We start from the raw sequence: 15077 nt of genomic DNA, 5'->3' as shown, positions 1-15077 counted from the left end.
TCATTGGTTTATTTAACTGAAAAACATGAAAATATATAAATTCTTATCTTTTTATTTTTTTAGTTTTTATTTTGTTGAATCTGCACCATCATCAGAAATTAGTTGGGGTCTTAATGATACATTAAATGATAATGAGGTTGGAATGATCATAAATAATTTTGATTTACTTACAAGAGAGATTAAAACAGGTAAATATGCTAAATATCCAGCAAATTATGAAAGGTCAGTACAATTTAGCTTTAATAGAGGGGTTATGATTATAGAACTAAAAAGAAGAAATAATTCTCCCCCAAATTGTATTATGGAATCTCCAAATGAAGTAAATGGAAATATTTTAAGAACAAATTTCAAGGATCTATTTAGAGTATATGTAGAAGATATAATTATTGCACGCTCTACAAAGTGTATAATTAATGCTCGTAAGTATCAAATTCAATATTCTATTTTCATTGCTAGGAGATTTTATGATATGTATTCAAATTCATTTTTATCTTCAAGTAATAATTGTGATAAAATCTTAACATCTTTAAATTCTGCATTTCAAAATAACATAATCTATACAGGTCAATTTTTAGTATCTCCAAATGGAAAAAATGTATTATTATTAGAATCAAATTGCCAGATTTCTTTGTATTCTGAGAGAAATTTATTATGGAATTCATCACATACTATAGCTTATTATGGTCTATGTTATTTAATAGTTCAAAAAGATGGTAATATTGTATTATATACTCAAAAAAAAAAAAGTAATTTGGTCTATTAATAAATACTGCTTTGAAACGCCTAATTGCTTTTTATTTACCAACCTTCAATTACAAGATGATTGTAACTTAGTATCTTATGTACCATATCTTGAAAAATCTATTATTTGGTGGGATACAAAAACAAATAATCATATTTTATGTGTAAAACTATAGTATATTTTTTCAAGTTATTTATATTTATGATTTCTTAGATATGAAGCTAGGTATTCAAACTTGCTCCCTAGCCCTCCACATGTCCCTTATATTACCGTAGCATGCACAACACAACCTAGATATTTCTACAAAACAATAAAAAAGCATATACAACATAGAAGGAGAGTTCTTTCCAAAAGTAAATATGGACTCCTGTCTCTTAGTAGACACTGATTGAGTGTAATCACATTAATCTTGGTTGAAGCTACTTTTTGTCCTATTTTGGGCTCTGCCCTTGCGAGGAGTAGTTTTTTAACATACTGGATCAGAAGAATTGGCCACCTCGATCAAGAGATCTTATCCATGGCAAAAGAATGGATCTTCTTTGATGTCCAACTTGGTTTATGTCTGTAGCTTTTGAGACGAATGACATGCTGGAATTGTAGAAGGCTAGACTTCTGCAAAGATATTCTAAAAAAAAGGTGACAGTTGAAGAATTGCATTACTTGTTATTGTAGGGTATCACACTGGCCAAGTAAACTTTAAGGCATGGATCTGGGGGCTCGCCAGAGTCGTCGTTATTGTCAGAGCACTGATAGTATAACATTCCTTTATCATACTAATCCCTTAAAGTCCCCACCCTTGCATGGAGTAGTTTTTTTGCATGTTGAATTTGCTAGGAAGAATTGGCAACCTTGATCAAGTTGAAGATCTCATCAAAATTCTTTGATTTCCAACTTGTTTTACGTCTGTAACTCTCAAGAAGAATGATATGTTAGAATTAGAGAAAGCCAGACTTCTGCAAAGAAAAAATAAAGAGAAAGAGACAAGTTAAGGAATTGCATTGCTGTATAAATTGTATTTCTATAAGAAGTTTTTACATCATATATTCATCTATATTCACTTTTAGCTTTCAAACTCTTAGCATCACTCACTAGATGTTTTACTTCCCATTGGGATGTGATGGTTCAAAAGTCAACATTTTTTGTTTAAATGTGTTATGTTTGTTGGGCTTTACTCCCACTTAACAAAGCTATCTGGCTAGTCATCTTTATAAAGTTGAGGGTTGGAGAGCTTCCTGGTGTGCCAGAACTGGGCTTCTCATAAGCTTAAAGCTAAAAGTGATCCAACTGATATTATCTCTGCAACGCATCCTGTTAAATACATCTCTAGCTTGTGAAATTCTGCCTCGTTTTGCATTTATGTTTAGCTGTGCCTTTTGGATTAATTGAGCTACTGGAAATTAATGTACTTGGTCTTATGCAGGACAGTACAATCCCAGAATAATCAAGATTGTGGGTATGAGCCTTTCTTGGCAAATGCTGCTAGAACTGATATATATTGTCACTAGCGAATTCTGGATCACCATATTGGATGATGATGATCTTAGCATATGCCCAGAATGGGCATCCCTTGGAGGCTCTCTAAATCTTTCATGGAATGGATCATGTCGATGAAAGACATCCCACATAGATTCATCTCGAGGGGGTTTTGCCCAACGAGTTCGTCTTCTTGGTTCTTACAATGTGCTGCTCTCGGACAAGGGCTGGTAATTCACCAACGGACATGGTGATCAAAGGCAGCACGGGCCAGCATTGGAATGTAGTCACGGTGGACGTGGATTACTCTGCCAAGAACTGCAATAACCTCGCGCGTTTCTGGATCTACTATCTTGAATGCATAACAATGTCAAGTTTTGGTCCTTGTGGAGCTTCAAAGTTTAGCTCCCGGTTGCTTAATTTTGCCAATTCAAGCGAGCCGAGCCTTCTTTCGTTTGCTTTTCTTCTTTTCCAAGGAACAAGCTGTGAAGTTCTTCAACGAGAGCCAGTTATCCTTATGGGCAAGTTATGAAAATGATCCAGAGATCATTTTTGGCTTTTTTTTTCTTTTTGTCACTTGGGTGGATCAATCTATTTGGCACCTTTGATCGATCTAATGCCATGACAACATCCACGACAAGAATTTGGTCATAAAAATCCATGGCGAGATTCTTTGGAGCATAGAAGTTATTGAATGAGCTTTAAAATGGCGTTGGTGCCATCTAACATCTGGCAGTGGTTGCGGTGTCAAAAAGAGGTAGCTTCAAGAGAAGCGTTCTCTAGAGTGGACCCCTCGAGATTTAGTGGTGGTTGTAGTGAGCTGGTGCTGAGTCAGCATCACGGTATCCGACGTGGAGGGTGGTGGCATGTCCACGCTAGCACCCAACAAGCTAACAAACGCCCGGTCGCATTCACACTCACCATCTTTTTTGTTTGGCTTTAGGTAAAGAAAAGAATGAATTAGCTACCACTGGCAATGGCGACCAAGAAACAACGCGCGATTGAGCGAGGAGAGGGATCCTAGGGCGGGATGGAGCGAGCAGCGCGGTCAAGGCCGCCGGCGAGCTAGACGCGGGCGCTACGGCGCAGCGCAATGCGGGGCTGATCTCTCTCTCTCCCTCTCCCTCTCCGCGTTGTCTCTGTTCTTGGCGATTTCGGGATGGGAGCTGCCTGGATCGCTCTGGCGCTGGGGCTGGCGCTGTGCGCATCCGCGGAGCAGCAGCAGCAGCACGAGAGAATTTCAGGTGGGTTGGATCTGGCAAGAATGTAGGGTTTGTCGGGCAATATTATTCCCATTTCTTGGCTTCTTGCTCTGGCGCTGATCGACGCTTCTCGGATTTCCCCTCTACAGGCAGCGCTGGCGATGTTTTAGAGGACGATCCCGTCGGCAGGCTCAAGGTCTTCGTCTACGAGCTCCCAGTCAAGTACAATAGAAAAGTTTTGGAAAAGGATCCTCGCTGCCTCACTCACATGTTCGCGACCGAGATTTTCGTTCACGAATTTCTTCTAGGCAGTGCTGTGCGCACTCTCAATCCTGAGGAAGCAGACTGGTTCTATACTCCAGTCTACACTACCTGCGATTTGACACGGAATGGATTGCCGCTGCCTTTCAAGTCTCCCAGGATGATGCGGAGTGTGATCCAATACATTTCGAATCAGTGGCCGTACTGGAACCGGACGGAGGGTGCTGATCATTTTTTCGTTGTTCCTCACGACTTTGGAGCTTGCTTTCACTACCAGGTTGGTTTGAATTTTCTTTCCATCTTTCTTTTGCTTTAAGTCTACTAACTCGCCTCACTCTTCTTTTTCCTCGTTGGCTTTTTCCTTTTTCTTTGAAATTTTAGGAGGAAAAAGCGATCGAGCGCGGGATTCTTCACTTGTTGCAGCGCGCTACTTTAGTCCAAACTTTCGGGCAGAGGTATCATGTCTGCTTGAAGGAGGGCTCCATTGTGGTACCTCCTTACTGCCCTCCACAAAAGATGCAGGCCCATCTCATCCCACCGAGCATACCGCGCTCTATCTTCGTCTACTTTCGGGGTCTTTTCTATGACTACGGCAACGATCCGGAAGGAGGCTACTACGCAAGGTAAAGTTCTCTCAATACATAGAAAAGCTTTGTTTGAAAAGATCTTATTCGGTTCTGACATTTGCTGCTCATGCAGGGGTGCTCGTGCTGCTGTTTGGGAGAATTTCAAGGATAATCCTCTCTTTGACATCTCTACCGAGCACCCGATTACGTACTACGAGGACATGCAGCGAGCTATCTTCTGCCTGTGTCCACTGGGCTGGGCTCCCTGGAGCCCCCGACTCGTGGAGGGAGTGATCTTCGGCTGCATTCCAGTGATCATCGCGGACGACATAGTCTTGCCGTTTGCCGACGCGATTCCGTGGGAGGAGATTGGAGTGTTCGTCGCAGAGAAGGACGTGCCGAAGCTGGACACCATCCTCACGTCCATTCCACCAGAGGTGATCCTCAAGAAGCAACGGCTGCTAGCGACACCCGCCATGAAACAGGCAATGCTCTTCCCTCAACCGGCTCAACCGGGGGACGCGTTCCATCAGATCCTCAACGGGCTCGCTCGCAAGCTTCCGCACGACCGGAGGATATATCTCAACCCAGGGGAGAAGGCTCTGAATTGGAGCTCCGGCCCTCCTGGAGACTTGAAACCATGGTAGAGCAGGGATCGATCGTTGGCAAAAGAATGCGATGACGCTCGCGCGCAACGCAAACTACGATTTAGTTTTTGGAGACGACGAAGCTGACAACTTAACAAGAGCAGCAAGAGAAACACGCTTGACAGAGAGTCTAGGAACTGGCACCAGCTGTTGCAGCTTCTGAGGCACTGGTAAGCTTCGATGCGATGGATCGTTTTCGTATTATTGTGTACTCACTCCGTGTTCTTTGCAGGTGTCGTGTTTTACTCTTCTAGTTTTGTTGGTTTCTGGAGATCTTCGAGGGAGCCTTGGTGGTGTAAAATATGTGCATTCGGCAGCAGTGGCAACGACGATTTGTGCTGGTGTTTTGATCGAAAATTCTTTTCATTTTTGGCAATTTGTTGCCTCGCTTGATCTTTGTGCAAAGCAGAGCATTTTCTCTCATTTTTCTTTGCGCTTTTGTTCTTCCAGTGTCATCGGGAGAAGTGTTTAATTGTAACTGTCACCGGCATGTAGGTCCCATGCTTTGTGTTCGCTGCAGCGCTAAGGTGGCGGACTAGTCTTCCAAGCAAGGGGGGGTTAGGCAGGCGTAAACCAATCAAGGTTGTCATGTAGATTACGCTGGACTGGTTGCGATCAGGATGGCCGTGCGTTTCTTAAGAACCTGGCGGAGTTCCTGGATCTTCCAGAAAGGATGAGAGTTAGAAGTCCGGCATGGGAAAATGGAGGTAGGCTCCACTTCTAGCATACAGATTGGGCACGCGCCGCTGGCTCCGTGGTGTTGGTGGCATCCCCTTCTGCCTGCCGCGACGTGTAGATTATGCGCGTAGAAAAACTGGCAAAAAGTTAATGCCAGATGTTATTTTGGAAGTTGTTTTTTTTTTTTTTGTAAGACTTTACTTCTGGACTTGTGATATGAAACCAGCAAATGTAACTCTCAAACTTCGTGAAGAATTTTATGGGAGCTGAGATATCAAATGTTAGGCCTGCACTTTGAAAAATTCTTAGAAAATTCAGGAAACTAAGAATACTACCTTGGGAAAAACTGCGTCTCTCAGAACAGTAAAAGGTAAAAATGAAATTCAACTGAACCTAGAAACTGTAATGCAGTCTCAGCAGCATAGAAAGATCCTCAGAAGGGATTTTCTCGAAGAGGTCTTTGACCGCAATCTATTGTGGGATAGAATTTTTCAGTAGAAAATGGAGATCAATTTAGATACCTTGGAAGATGATTTTCATTTACTTCCCCCTTAGCAATATAGAAATGTCAAGTAATCCCACTCCACTCCTTGGATTGCTTGAGCTAGCCACAGAAATGGATGCTTAACGAAAGCCCTGGGGTGGCAAGAGGATGGCACAAACAGCTTCGCAACCATCTAATATCTTTCCTATTGGTTACTTAAGAAGTTTAGGACAACCTCATCAAATATATGATTTAAATGGCTCTTATGTTATGGCACAAAGGTTTTCAACAAGGAGAAGAGAAAACAAAACGCCCTCTCAAAAGAGATAGACCATTCCAATAATTTACAGCCCACCTGTGTAGTGTAAAAAATACACGCGCCAGTTCTAAAGAAAATAGGGAACACTGGCCCTGGGTGCCAACATCGCGCTGTTCTCTTCGGTCTCTGTGAAGAACTTCACATCCCGTTCCTTCGAAAAGAAAAAGAAAGAAACCTCAGCTCGCTCAAATCGACAAAACAAGAGCAGCGCTCACCATCACGTCGTTAAAGCTTAGAATGGATGCCACGTTTCCACAGCGGTAGCAGTAGTTTGGTGCTGACCAAACCTGAAGGTTTCGACACCCGCAAGTTAAGAAAGCTAGTCTCGTCTAGAAGAGAACTTTGTTACCGTGACAAGGCTTTTATCTGGAAACATGTACTTCAATCCCTCCTGTACTAGTTGATGTGCTCGGCACACCAGCTCCAGACCATTGATGTGATTAAACTGTGGAGAAAGGAGACGGACAGAAGCATATAAGGAATTCTCAGCTCGTTTATCACTTGCCTCGGAAGTAACCCGTGCACCAAATAGCCATCCGGCACCACGGGGGCTAACTCCCCACGCTTCAATGTCCTCCGGATCGCTCCACATGAGATCACAAAATGGACCTTCATGAGGTATCTCGCATTGCCTCTCTATCACTCTGATCTGCAAAGATTGAAAGAGAAAAAACCAAAAGAATGAGAGCTGGAGTTCAAAGGTCAATAGCTTTGATACCTGGTCAATGGATCTCACGTCAGGTGATAGACCACCGTGAACGCAGAGCACCTGAGAGTGGAACGTCATGCACGAAAAAGGAAAAAAGAAAATTTGATAAGACTTACTCTGCCGTCAATGATCGCAGAGATAGTTAGATAATCGAAAACGTCAGTACAGTAACGCCAAGCGTTTGGATTTCCATACTTCCGCTCGCATTCATCATAGAAACCATACACCTGGAAGCTCAAACAACGCGTTAAAAAAAAAATTCTTTTCGTTGGGGAGAACAAAAGTTTCTTAAAAAAAAATTCGAGAATCACCTGCGTAATTTGTCTGCTCTCGTGATTTCCTCTCAAGAGAGTCATATGCGCAGGATACCTTATTGAGAAACCACACCCATTGTGTCTTCCGATTTGGAAAGAAAAGAATTTGCAAACCTCGCTTTGAGAAGAAGAAGAATTGTGAAAACCTCGAGGCTGTTATATCCACGATCCACGAAATCACCCTGGAAAGGAAGAGCAATGGAAGCAATGTAAGAAACAACTAGATTCAAAGAGCTCGATTTTACCATAAAGATGTAATTTGTGTGAGGGACGTGCCCACCGGTATGGAAGAGCTTCATCAAATCGTGGAACTGGCCGTGAATATCGCCGCACACTGTCACTGGACTGTCTACTGGCTGCACATTGGACTCCTCTACCAAAATCTCCTTCACCTGGAACCGGCCCTAAGGATCCATGGCGAGAGGCGAAACAAGAGCAAGGAATTGCGGCACTCACATATTCACACAGCTGCTTGAGCTCGTCCTCGAGTAGATGCTGCCCGGATTTCACTTTCTCGATCCACTGATCCAAGTCCATGCCCGCCCCCGCCACGAACGAGCCGCCCTAAAATGTGGGGATCCCTGGATTAAAAACTTATGTTCATCAAAACAAAATACTAATAAGATATTAAGTGTGGCGTTGCATTGTTGTTTGTGTCAAATTCCTTTTGCTACAATCCCCAGGGTTTTCTTTGAGTATAGATTCAAGGGCTAACTCCAGCAACAAAGATGGAGACCTTCCACTTTGTTTCTTATACTAAAATGCAAACCTTTTTGTTTTTATTGCAAAAGAGGAGGTGAATGAAAATCATCTTCCTCAGGTAACTAAATTGACCCTTATTTTGTAATCAATTTGCAATTCTATCTCAATGTAGTTTTCACTGAAAGACCTCTTCAGCATCATTAAGGACAAATCTCTTCCGAGGATTTTTTGTTGAAATTTGAATTTCTTTTTACCTTCTCCTAAGATGTTTTTGGTTTACTTTACTTCTACTGCTTTCTACTCATCAATGGAAAATATCTCATGGCACAATGATTAAAATTTTAAGAGATCTATCAGGAAATTAGAGAGACACAAAGGTATTTTACAATTACATAAATCTTGCCATGAACTTTTCAATATGCAAGTGTAGCATTTGATATTTTAACTTCAGAAGCTTTAAATGGGGTAGCAGTAGTAGTAAAGGCTAATCTGCCCTAAAGTACTTATTGTACTCAGCTGATATTGATTATTTAGTGCAGGAATGACAATGTTTTAGGTTCATTTCCACCAAGCAAGCAGTAAATCTAAATTAATTGTGCAAAAGTGGAAACGCTCATTTTAGTCTTTTGAACCTTTGTTTAGCAAATGCTTGCTGGAATAATATGTGGTAAGAACATTTGAGTACAAAGGTTTCCTATAAAGATTTTGAAGCATAATTATTTTTCAAAAGATAATATAGCATGAATCATTTCACATTTTAACACTCACTTTTAATAATCTTTTCAACATATTTAAAATTATAAACTTCTAATTGATCAAAGCAAATCAAGCATTACTTTACTGCATATCAATACATTATACAACTTTTAGGGTCGTGAATGGTTTGCAACTTGTCCATCTAATTGGAAATGTACAGCTTCAGCTCACATCTGTAGTGCTGATCGACCTACTAAAAGATACGTCGAACTTCATCATACAGCAGTAGTGATGTTCATGATTTTGGCTGCTACAGGCCCTCAAAAAACTGAAGGCTTTGGAATAGATTGTCTTCCTCTCCAAAGGTTTTCCATCATTTAGAAATTTAAGTATTATTACATATTTTTTGGGCATTAGGCCACAATGAAATGGATGCAAATGGATTTTCTTTACCCTCCCAATGCTACTGTGGTTTGAAAAACTGGAACTTCAATCCAGTGTCCACGATGCTCCAGATTCCTCCAATCGTGACGACAATAGTAAAGACAACGCTCAAGATTCCAAGCGTCCAGTTGAGGTACCAGCTGAAGCTCAACTTCGGTGGCTTTTTTATCTTGAGCCACATGAAGCACGGGTAGCAAAATGTGACTGGAACGCTGCAAACTCCTCCCAAAAGTCCTCCAAAGCTCGCCATAAAAGGGAACGCAATCCCCACGAAGAAGCCAAAGAAGACAAAGAGCAGCCGAAACACAAACCGATGAAGCTTGGGACACGGCTTGTTGGTGTTCGCGGTGTAAGTTTGCTCCACGAGATCGAACGTTGGCATGGAGTAAATCTGGAAGTTGCTGAGAGAGCTCACCACGACGAAGAGGAAACACGTCGCGAGCCACGCCGGAGATATGTCCGAGCGATGGAAGACAAACATGGAGGTGAGGATTCCAGTCGGGAGCATCTGTTTTGGCGAGTTTGTAAGTCGGGATGTTAATGAAAATAGTGAAAGCTACCAGTTTTCCGTAAGCCCAGTAGCCTCCTATCGCGAGAGGGAAGTAGCAAATCGCCACGAGAGTATACGCTGCCTTGCTACCTCTCCACATGGGAACGTAGGCCGGGTGCTTGAGAGTCGAAGGCATGGTTGCCTGGAAGAGAAGAGAATAACTCTTGTTAGACAAAAGGAATACAAATAAAAAACTCTACCTGGATCTCGAGAGCCAGATTATGGCCCCGAAAGGCGAATGCAATCACTCCTAGAGCATTCAAGAAGGAGAATGCTGCTCCAACCGATGAGTATGGCTTCGCAACGTCGTAGCTAACACCGGGTGGTCTATCCCGTGTAACTGACAAGATCCATATCATCGTCGAGTAAGCTACTGCCATGACTGCTCCAATGAGAGAAACTCCTGCGACCGAGTTGAGGTTGGGCAGCTGTGCTATAATGGCGCACAAGACTGCAAAAACCAGGTACCACTCGATGGCTGTCAAGCTTTGTCCATGGCATTTGATGCAAACCAAGTTGTAGAAGAGATGCAGTGTGCTGCCACCGATGGCAATTAGACCGCCGGCTGTTCCAGCTGATAAGCTTATAATCGGGAATGAAGTAAGCCATGATCCCAATCTTTCCCCTGAGAACGTGAAAGTCACGGACTTTCGATGAAACGAATCAAAGAAAAAGAAGAAGCGTACCAAAAGCTGCTTGGGCCAGCTCGATGTAGCGATTGTATCGTCTCCCAGGTATGACTTCGTGCAGCTTGATGAGAATCCAGAGAGTGTAGAGCTGCCACAAGAACGCTACCACCAGCGCTAAAACTCCCCAAAACCTGTGAAGAAGAAAACATGAGCAAAGTTGATATTTACACCACGATAGACAAAACATTACCAGCCGAGGAAACTGAAAGCCACAGGCAGGAGGAGGCACTGAAAACCAATCCCAGCGTTGAGATTGTGGAAGGCCGAGTAGTAGGCATTGCCATTTCGAGACTCGGTGATAGGCAGCCATGCGTCTTGCGGATTAAGTTTTGCAATATGCCCGATTTCTTCCAGGTAGCACTTCATGTTGCCGAAAGCTTTGCGCATTGGAGTTCCCATCGGTGACAGCATCATTCTCCTCGGAGAACGGGCAACAGATGGCGGAATGCTGTGGTTGTTCTGAGGAGTGGAAGGCAGCGAAGAGACCTCGGGTTCCCGTTCCATTGCAAAACTCGAGAACTTTCCCCCATCTTCACCCATCCTGTTCCTGAGCTAGCTATGAGCCCCTCAAGACCAATGCTGGTCCAGATCCGGGAAAGATGATAGCAGCCGATACGATAACATCGATTCCGGCCCTCAGCTTCGTGTTGTGCAAACGAGCGCCTCTACTGTCGCAGTCAGCTGCATCAGTTGATAGCCGGATGAGAGATGGACCCCTCGAGCACTTAAATGCTTCGGAACTTTCCCAATTTCAAGAACCACACCAAGAGCGTGGCGCGATGCTGCGTGGTTTGCAAAGCCTGGAAAAACGAAGCACCTAATCGCTGTCGCTGATTCTGGAGATAATACTTGACAGTATCTGTGTCTGATCATCCCTGCTCAACAAAAAACATTTGACTCGTTAGTGAGACAAGGGAAAGAAAACAAGGACGTTACTTACCAAGTGGATGGATGATGCCTTGACCTTGGCAGCAAGCGGAGCAATATAGGAAACGGAAAGAAAAATCTTTCCGCCGGCTGGCTGGCAAGCACTGTTGCAGCGTCGGAAGCAAGTTGCAAGCTGTTGGATCCAGTACCCCCGTCTAGCTGCTGCTCTATCTAGGAAATGCCAAAAATCCAGCTTGGTATGAATGCTGCTTCCCCTCAAAACCATCTCTTTTCCCAGATCACCAACACTGCTGCTTGCTGCCTCGACTTGATCCAGCAGTATATGTCAATAGTTTTTTCCTCTTCCGCAGAATGTTACGGCTTTTCCACTGCTCGGCCAATTGTTTCCTTCAGTCCTTTCTTCACGTCACATGCACCATGTTAGAAAAATGGCCCATTTGCTGACACAAAGTCAATACGAGCTTGTTCTTCATCTTCTGGCTCCTCCCGAGAAGAACCCACACTTGGCTCTGGTCTGAGTTCAATAAGTCAGTAGCTTTAAATGCCCGGCCGCTTACACATCTAGCTGATAGCGTGTACGGAAGGAGATGCCATCCCCGACTGGCCTGGCCCTGCTTGGCAGCAGCATGACTGTCCACCAGAGGTGGCGTCCGCCAGAGTAGAACACGTTGCGGAAGTTGTGAGCCGCGCCAAGATCAAACACGTTCACCCAGGCCTGCGGAGGAAGTTTGGTCAGAGCTTGGAAAAATGAATGCTGTTTAGTCTTTTACCTTGCCTCTGCTCTTAGCTTCTAGCTTCCGTTGTCTATTCCCATAAAAGTCAATGGTAGTCTGTCATGGACACGCCCCACTTCAGTTCAGTTTCGCTAAAACGAAAATGCGCCACACGCACACATACCTGTGCGGTCACCACAAGGAAGATGTGCCATCCAAAGAGACAAGACAAGGCTCCAAAGATGCCGAAAGAGAGAACGAAAGTAAATAGCAGTTGCCACTCCTGCTCGTTCTGGCCACGAGGCAAGCATTTCGTTAAAAAGTGATTAGGAGCGCAAGATCTCATTTTTCTCAATCACGAGAGAGAAAACGTACATAGTCATCGGCGAATAGCAGCTGAGAAGACATGTATACTGCATAGGCGCACCCAATCCAGAGATAAAACACTGCCACGAAAATATCCCACCCAGTTCTTATCGGCTCAGCTCCGAGAACAAGTATCATACTTACAAAATACAAAGAAAAATCTGTAGTTGTAAAAACCAACGCAGTTGTGCATCCACGCTGCAAGCTATGTCAAAGAAACGAAAACAGAATACTTGAGCACAGAAAAATAGGAAAAAGGGATACGGCAGTGATGATCCATTCTTAAAATGCACCTAGAATTGAGACTTCGAGTAAGAAAATCAAGTTGAAGGACGCTTTCTTACCTCTTGCAAATATGGCAGTGGTGAGTAAACGCAGGTTTGTTCTTGTGGCCTGCAAAGCAAGGAAAATTTTTTCTTTAGAAGGACGAAAGGAAGGAGCAAACGGACAATGCTTGCACCATCTTGTTCCACTGTCCTGCGAGAAAGGAGGGCCTATAGTGAGTACCAAGATAGAAAAACCAAACACAAAAACTCACAAGAAAATCTGCTGGAGGGCTGCCAGGATCAGTGAAGATACAGTAGAAATAGTTGAAGAAAACGTTTAGAATGAGCCAGCAGCCGATCGCGGCGTGTAGCAGTCCTCTCAACGAGTACATATTGTGTAGAGTGGGAAGAATCGTGGCAAAAAACAAGTAAATCACGGAGCTGGACGCTCGGATCACGGATCGCGCAGAGGAAAACCAAAGAAATATCGCCATACCTCATAAGGAAGAACGCAAGAAAAATGTAGGTCGGCCCTGCCGCTTGAACGGACTTATCGATGCAACTCTGGATCTTCGCCACGGCTCTGCTCCATCTGCGAAAAATTCCAATCGATCGATCGACCACAAGAAAAATGCGTGAAATTTCCACTCACAGATGCGATCGAAGAAGAATCGCGAAGCAGCGCTTCATCGCGCTTCTCGCATGCTAAGTAAAAACCCTAAGTACGTCTAGGGTTTATCAGTGGAATGGGGACACCGCTGGAGGGGAGCGTGCGCAATGTCCTGGATCAAGAGCAGCTCAAATGGATCTTCGTCGGTGGTAAGGGCGGCGTCGGCAAGACAACGTGTAGCTCCATGCTCGCGATCCTGCTCGCCGAAATCCGGCCCTCGGTGTTGATCATCTCCACGGATCCGGCGCACAACCTCAGCGATGCGTTCCAGCAGAAATTTACGCGCACGCCAACGCTCGTCGATGGCTTCTCCAATCTCTTCGCAATGGTTCGCTCCCGAGAATCTCTGATCTGCGCTGGTATGCTGCTGCGTTCTTCTTTGCTATATTTTTTTTTGTGTTCTTCGTGGCTTCTTTATTAGAATGTTTCTTTGCTGGATCATTGTCTTGGTCTCCTTCTAATGGATTGATCAGGAAGTGGATCCCAGCATGGAAGGCGACGAGTTGGATGCTTTCGAGGGAATGGGAGGATTTCTTTCGGAACTTACGAATGCCATCCCCGGCATTGACGAAGCAGTGAGCTTTGCTGAGATGCTAAAGTAAGCTCTCTATTGTATTCTTCATGGTCCTCAGTCTTTCTATCTATTTTTTGATGATCTAGGCTTGTCAAAACCATGGACTATTCGGTGATTGTTTTCGACACAGCTCCCACAGGACACACACTACGATTACTCCAGTTTCCTTCGACGCTAGAGAAGTGCTTGGGAAAAATGATGAGCCTAAAGAACAAGTTTGGTGGCATGATCAGTCAGGTACTTGCGAAGAAAAAAAGGCTATTTCCCTCACGTTTCACGGTTTTACAGGTTTCGCATCTATTTGGTCTGGGTGACGAGTTTCGAGAAGATGCTATCATGGGAAAACTCGAGGCCATGAAAAGCGTGATTGAGCAAGTGAACGAACAGTTCCGCGACCCGGTAAGTAAAGCAAAAGCTCTGTTTTTTTTTCCTGTAGTCTCTATTTTTTCTAGACATCAAACAACAGCAACTCGACTGCTGCAGGATTTGACAACCTTCTTATGCGTTTGCATCCCAGAGTTTTTGTCACTGTACGAGACCGAGAGATTAGTCCAGGAGCTCGCGAGGTTTGAGATTGACACTCACAACATCATCATAAACCAAGTCCTGTTTCCAGAAGAAGGTGAGGGCCACACCGATTCAGACTCTCATCTCGCTGACTTATGGACTTTTTTTGCAGCCTCCGACTCGAAGCTCTTGAAAGCGAGGTTGAAAATGCAGCAAAAGTATCTGGACCAGTTTTACGAGCTCTACGAGGATTTCAACTTGACACTCTTGCCGCTGCTACCGGAGGAGGTGAGAAAAAACGCTGATGTTAGCAACTAAGATTTTTTTGGTTTCTGGCAGGTTCGCGGTGTCACTGCCCTCAAGAAATTCGCTGCGAATTTAATGACACCATACAAGCCAGCGGCGGCATCAGCGTCGGAGTTACAAGACGAATCAATCGAAGCGGCAACTTTGAGACTGCGCGAGCGAATCTCTCAGTTAGAAGCAGAGCTGGAAAGAATGAGAAAGGGAAAGCAAATCGCGGACTAGCCTAATAAAACCCCCCACGGTTATCTTTTTTAATGACTAACCCGGTATATCCCAGCCGGAGATCCGCCACCTGGTGGGCTACGTCAGCC

The 15077-nt window shown here is 44.1% G+C and overlaps 4 protein-coding genes across 6 annotated transcripts; 2 read left to right on the top strand and 2 right to left on the bottom strand.

The window, feature by feature from the left end:
* The first annotated feature begins 3166 nt into the window (after window positions 1-3166).
* Window positions 3167-5322, top strand: LOC9638263 (probable beta-1,4-xylosyltransferase IRX10L). The gene is made up of 5 exons (XM_024678288.1): window positions 3167-3459; window positions 3567-3955; window positions 4060-4301; window positions 4378-5061; window positions 5124-5322. Exons 1-4 carry the CDS (start codon window positions 3375-3377, stop codon window positions 4889-4891), a joined length of 1230 nt encoding a protein of 409 aa, XP_024534056.1. The 5' UTR covers window positions 3167-3374; the 3' UTR covers window positions 4892-5061; window positions 5124-5322.
* Window positions 5323-6299: 977 nt separating this feature from the next.
* Window positions 6300-7969, bottom strand: LOC9638262 (phytochrome-associated serine/threonine-protein phosphatase). Of its 2 annotated transcripts, XM_024678268.1 has the most exons (10): window positions 7852-7969; window positions 7641-7787; window positions 7510-7577; window positions 7393-7450; window positions 7198-7308; window positions 7091-7141; window positions 6878-7021; window positions 6722-6817; window positions 6588-6659; window positions 6300-6523 (listed from the first exon to the last, which is right to left on the bottom strand). In XM_024678268.1, the coding sequence occupies exons 1-10, from the start codon at window positions 7930-7932 to the stop codon at window positions 6440-6442; spliced, it is 912 nt and encodes a 303-aa protein (XP_024534036.1). In that variant the 5' UTR covers window positions 7933-7969; the 3' UTR covers window positions 6300-6439. The 2 variants fall into 2 exon arrangements, with proteins under 2 accessions (XP_024534036.1, XP_024534035.1); XM_024678267.1 differs by having other exon boundaries at window positions 7510-7787.
* Window positions 7970-9140: 1171 nt separating this feature from the next.
* Window positions 9141-13452, bottom strand: LOC9641882 (lysine histidine transporter-like 8). 2 transcript variants are annotated; one of them, XM_024678266.1, is made up of 13 exons: window positions 13362-13452; window positions 13206-13301; window positions 12982-13150; window positions 12893-12920; window positions 12788-12836; window positions 12708-12736; window positions 12588-12641; window positions 12453-12523; window positions 12262-12369; window positions 12135-12194; window positions 11922-12079; window positions 11417-11878; window positions 11030-11351 (listed from the first exon to the last, which is right to left on the bottom strand). In XM_024678266.1, the coding sequence occupies exons 1-12, from the start codon at window positions 13397-13399 to the stop codon at window positions 11785-11787; spliced, it is 954 nt and encodes a 317-aa protein (XP_024534034.1). In that variant the 5' UTR covers window positions 13400-13452; the 3' UTR covers window positions 11030-11351; window positions 11417-11784. The 2 variants fall into 2 exon arrangements, with proteins under 2 accessions (XP_002973261.2, XP_024534034.1); XM_002973215.2 differs by lacking the exons at window positions 11922-12079; window positions 12135-12194; window positions 12262-12369; ... (6 more) ...; window positions 13206-13301; window positions 13362-13452 and adding exons at window positions 9141-9745; window positions 9798-9929; window positions 9988-10412; window positions 10474-10607 and having other exon boundaries at window positions 10667-11351; window positions 11417-11574.
* LOC9641881 (ATPase ARSA2) lies at window positions 13439-15017 on the top strand. Its single transcript, XM_002973415.2, has 7 exons — window positions 13439-13707; window positions 13853-13977; window positions 14040-14190; window positions 14242-14352; window positions 14437-14575; window positions 14633-14748; window positions 14800-15017. The coding sequence occupies exons 1-7, from the start codon at window positions 13456-13458 to the stop codon at window positions 14986-14988; spliced, it is 1083 nt and encodes a 360-aa protein (XP_002973461.1). The 5' UTR covers window positions 13439-13455; the 3' UTR covers window positions 14989-15017.
* Window positions 15018-15077: the final 60 nt, after the last annotated feature.

This window comes from Selaginella moellendorffii, unplaced genomic scaffold (genome assembly GCF_000143415.4).
Source record: "Selaginella moellendorffii unplaced genomic scaffold, v1.0 SELMOscaffold_21, whole genome shotgun sequence".
In the NCBI taxonomy this organism is placed as follows: domain Eukaryota; kingdom Viridiplantae; phylum Streptophyta; class Lycopodiopsida; order Selaginellales; family Selaginellaceae; genus Selaginella; species Selaginella moellendorffii.
Note: the sequence above shows the minus strand (reverse complement) of the source record. Positions and strands in the feature narration are given on the sequence as shown.

Bases quoted from the DNA above. Each gene is read 5' to 3' on its own strand.
- LOC9638263 (XM_024678288.1), top strand. From the start codon at position 3,375: ATGGGAGCTGCCTGGATCGCTCTGGCGCTGGGGCTGGCGCTGTGCGCA. The intron at 3,460-3,566 runs GTGGGTTGGATC...TCCCCTCTACAG, and splicing joins GCAGCACGAGAGAATTTCAG to GCAGCGCTGGCGATGTTTTA. The intron at 4,302-4,377 runs GTAAAGTTCTCT...CTGCTCATGCAG, and splicing joins GAAGGAGGCTACTACGCAAG to GGGTGCTCGTGCTGCTGTTT.
- LOC9638262 (XM_024678267.1), bottom strand. From the start codon at position 7,932: ATGGACTTGGATCAGTGGATCGAGAAAGTGAAATCCGGGCAGCATCTA. The intron at 7,022-7,090 runs GTATCAAAGCTA...CAATCTTTGCAG, and splicing joins ACGTGAGATCCATTGACCAG to ATCAGAGTGATAGAGAGGCA. The intron at 6,660-6,721 runs GTAACAAAGTTC...CGAAACCTTCAG, and splicing joins CAGATAAAAGCCTTGTCACG to GTTTGGTCAGCACCAAACTA.
- LOC9641882 (XM_002973215.2), bottom strand. From the start codon at position 11,016: ATGGGTGAAGATGGGGGAAAGTTCTCGAGTTTTGCAATGGAACGGGAA. The intron at 9,930-9,987 runs GTAGAGTTTTTT...CTTCTCTTCCAG, and splicing joins ATCTGGCTCTCGAGATCCAG to GCAACCATGCCTTCGACTCT. The intron at 9,746-9,797 runs GTAGCTTTCACT...TCGCCAAAACAG, and splicing joins ACTGGGCTTACGGAAAACTG to ATGCTCCCGACTGGAATCCT.
- LOC9641881 (XM_002973415.2), top strand. From the start codon at position 13,456: ATGGGGACACCGCTGGAGGGGAGCGTGCGCAATGTCCTGGATCAAGAG. The intron at 14,191-14,241 runs GTACTTGCGAAG...ACGGTTTTACAG, and splicing joins TTGGTGGCATGATCAGTCAG to GTTTCGCATCTATTTGGTCT. The intron at 14,353-14,436 runs GTAAGTAAAGCA...CGACTGCTGCAG, and splicing joins ACGAACAGTTCCGCGACCCG to GATTTGACAACCTTCTTATG.